This window comes from Herpailurus yagouaroundi, unplaced genomic scaffold (assembly GCF_014898765.1).
Source record: "Herpailurus yagouaroundi ecotype Mexico unplaced genomic scaffold, PumYag 67784, whole genome shotgun sequence".
Taxonomy (NCBI): domain Eukaryota; kingdom Metazoa; phylum Chordata; class Mammalia; order Carnivora; family Felidae; genus Herpailurus; species Herpailurus yagouaroundi.
In genome coordinates, this window is record NW_024420578.1 from 62,563 (window position 1) to 64,661 (window position 2,099).

At 46.6% G+C, this 2,099-nt stretch overlaps 1 protein-coding gene across 1 annotated transcript; it reads left to right on the plus strand.

The window, feature by feature from the left end:
* Positions 1 to 397: 397 nt before the first annotated feature.
* Positions 398 to 1,814, plus strand: MAGEH1 (MAGE family member H1). Its single transcript, XM_040468643.1, has one exon. The coding sequence runs from the start codon at positions 648 to 650 to the stop codon at positions 1,305 to 1,307; it is 660 nt and encodes a 219-aa protein (XP_040324577.1). The 5' UTR covers positions 398 to 647; the 3' UTR covers positions 1,308 to 1,814.
* Positions 1,815 to 2,099: the final 285 nt, after the last annotated feature.

Sequence of the window (2,099 nt, forward strand, 5' to 3'; positions counted from 1 at the left end):
CGGGGATGGTGAATGAATATGCTGTGTAAGCCAACACAGGATAGGAGAACTGAGACCAGCTGAAACCTTCCATAAATACACCCCTCAACTCCATCCCCCCAAACCCTCCACCACCACCCCCTGGATACTCATATATGTACAGCCTGCCTTCTGTGAGAATGAATTAAAGGCACATTCTTTCTCAATACCCGCTAGCAAATTTTGTACTAGACTGAAAAATACAGGAGCCCTATGCTCTTTTTTCCTGTGCATTCTCCTGCCCTCGTCAATCCCTAGCTGCCATCTCTGCCCTAGTCCCACCCCTGCCTTGTCATGCCTCTTTTCCTATCTGAGAGCGGATATTTGGGTGGAGGAGCCGCCCACTTCCTCTTTGGAGTTCAGTGAGTGCGTGGCAGAAAAGGCGGAGTCAATTTTGCCTAGCGTTCTGGCTCTTGCAGCGGGAGTGAATGCAGGCGGCTGTTGCTTGCGCATTTTTGTTTCCCTGGGAGTGAGCTTTGTCGCTGAGAACATCTGGCTTGTTGCTACAAAGACTATTGACATTGGTGGTTTCAGCAGTGGCCGCTTAAGGTAGAGATAGTTGCTTTCTGCAGAAGTTGCAGGCATCATTCCCTAGAATTGCAATAGGCTCGGCGCCCATAGTGGGAGACATGCCTCGGGGTCGGAAGAGTCGGCGCCGCCGTAACGCAAGAGCCGCGGAAGAGAACCGCAACAATCGTAAGATCCAGGCCTCAGAAGCTTCTGAGACCCCGATGGCCTCTTCTCTGGCCCCAGGCACCCCGGAGGACGACCAGAGTGGCCCTGAGGAAGACCCTAGCACTCCGGAGGAGGCCTCCACTACACCTGAGGAAGCCTCCAGCACTGCTCAAGTACAAAAGCCTTCCGTAGCCCGGAGCAATTTTCAAGGCACCAAGAAAAGTCTCCTGATGTCCATATTAGCCCTCATCTTCATCATGGGCAACAGCGCCAAGGAGGCCCTGGTCTGGAAAGTGCTTGGGAAGTTGGGGATGCAGCCTGGCCGGCAGCACAGCATCTTTGGAGATCCAAAGAAGGTCGTCACAGAGGAGTTTGTGCGCAGAGGGTACCTGATTTATAAGCCAGTGCCACGTAGCAGTCCCGTGGAGTATGAGTTCTTCTGGGGACCTAGAGCACATGTGGAATCGAGCAAGCTGAAAGTCATGCATTTTGTGGCAAGGGTGCGTAACCGATGCTCCAAGGACTGGCCATGTAATTATGATTGGGATTCTGATGATGATGCAGAAGTTGAGGCTATCCTTAATTCAGGTGCTAGGGGTTACACTGCACCTTAGGGAAATCTGGAGCAGACACTTGAGGGGGTTGGAAACAGCATCAGAGGTACCCAAAGGAGTAGATTACCTGGGCGCTGAGTTGAACATGATGGGAAAAGGGAGACATTTGGTATTTGTGATCAGTGCTAATTGTTAACTGCAAAATATTGTACAATTGTATACGTCTTAATATAGTGATGAAGGTCATAATATGATTAAAAAGATGATTACAGAAAGGATATGTTTTTTCTTTTTGTCTGTCATTGAGACTTAGTATAACAGTTTTACTACCCTTATAAAATGAGTCCATCATATTCTGTGATCTGGTACATATTTTATATCATTGAAATAGGTAATTCTGAAAAGTTTGAAATAAACCGGTATGTGAGAGAAGGATGGGGAAATTCTTTTATGTTTGACCTTTCTGAAACCTTTGTGTCTACTGTTGTATAAAGAAAACTGACAACTACCATGAATTTCCTTAGCTACTGCACAATATAGAAAAAAATAAAACTATAATGACGAGGACACCTTGTTCATTTATTGAGCACCGGTTATGTATGAGGCACCAGTCTAGGTTCTGGGGATCCTCGATGGCACACAGCCCTCAGTTCTAAAGAATGTTCTAGATTACATGGGAAAGACAAATATGTAAACTGGCAGTGTGGTAAATGCTGTAATAGGGAGTGAGTGTGGGCTACCACAAAAATTTAGAAACACTTCTGTGACCTGTCTTGGAGGTGAGACAGGAGAGAGGATATCACAGGATTCTATGAAAATCCAAAAGATGCTTAAATAAGCTTGGGGAAATTT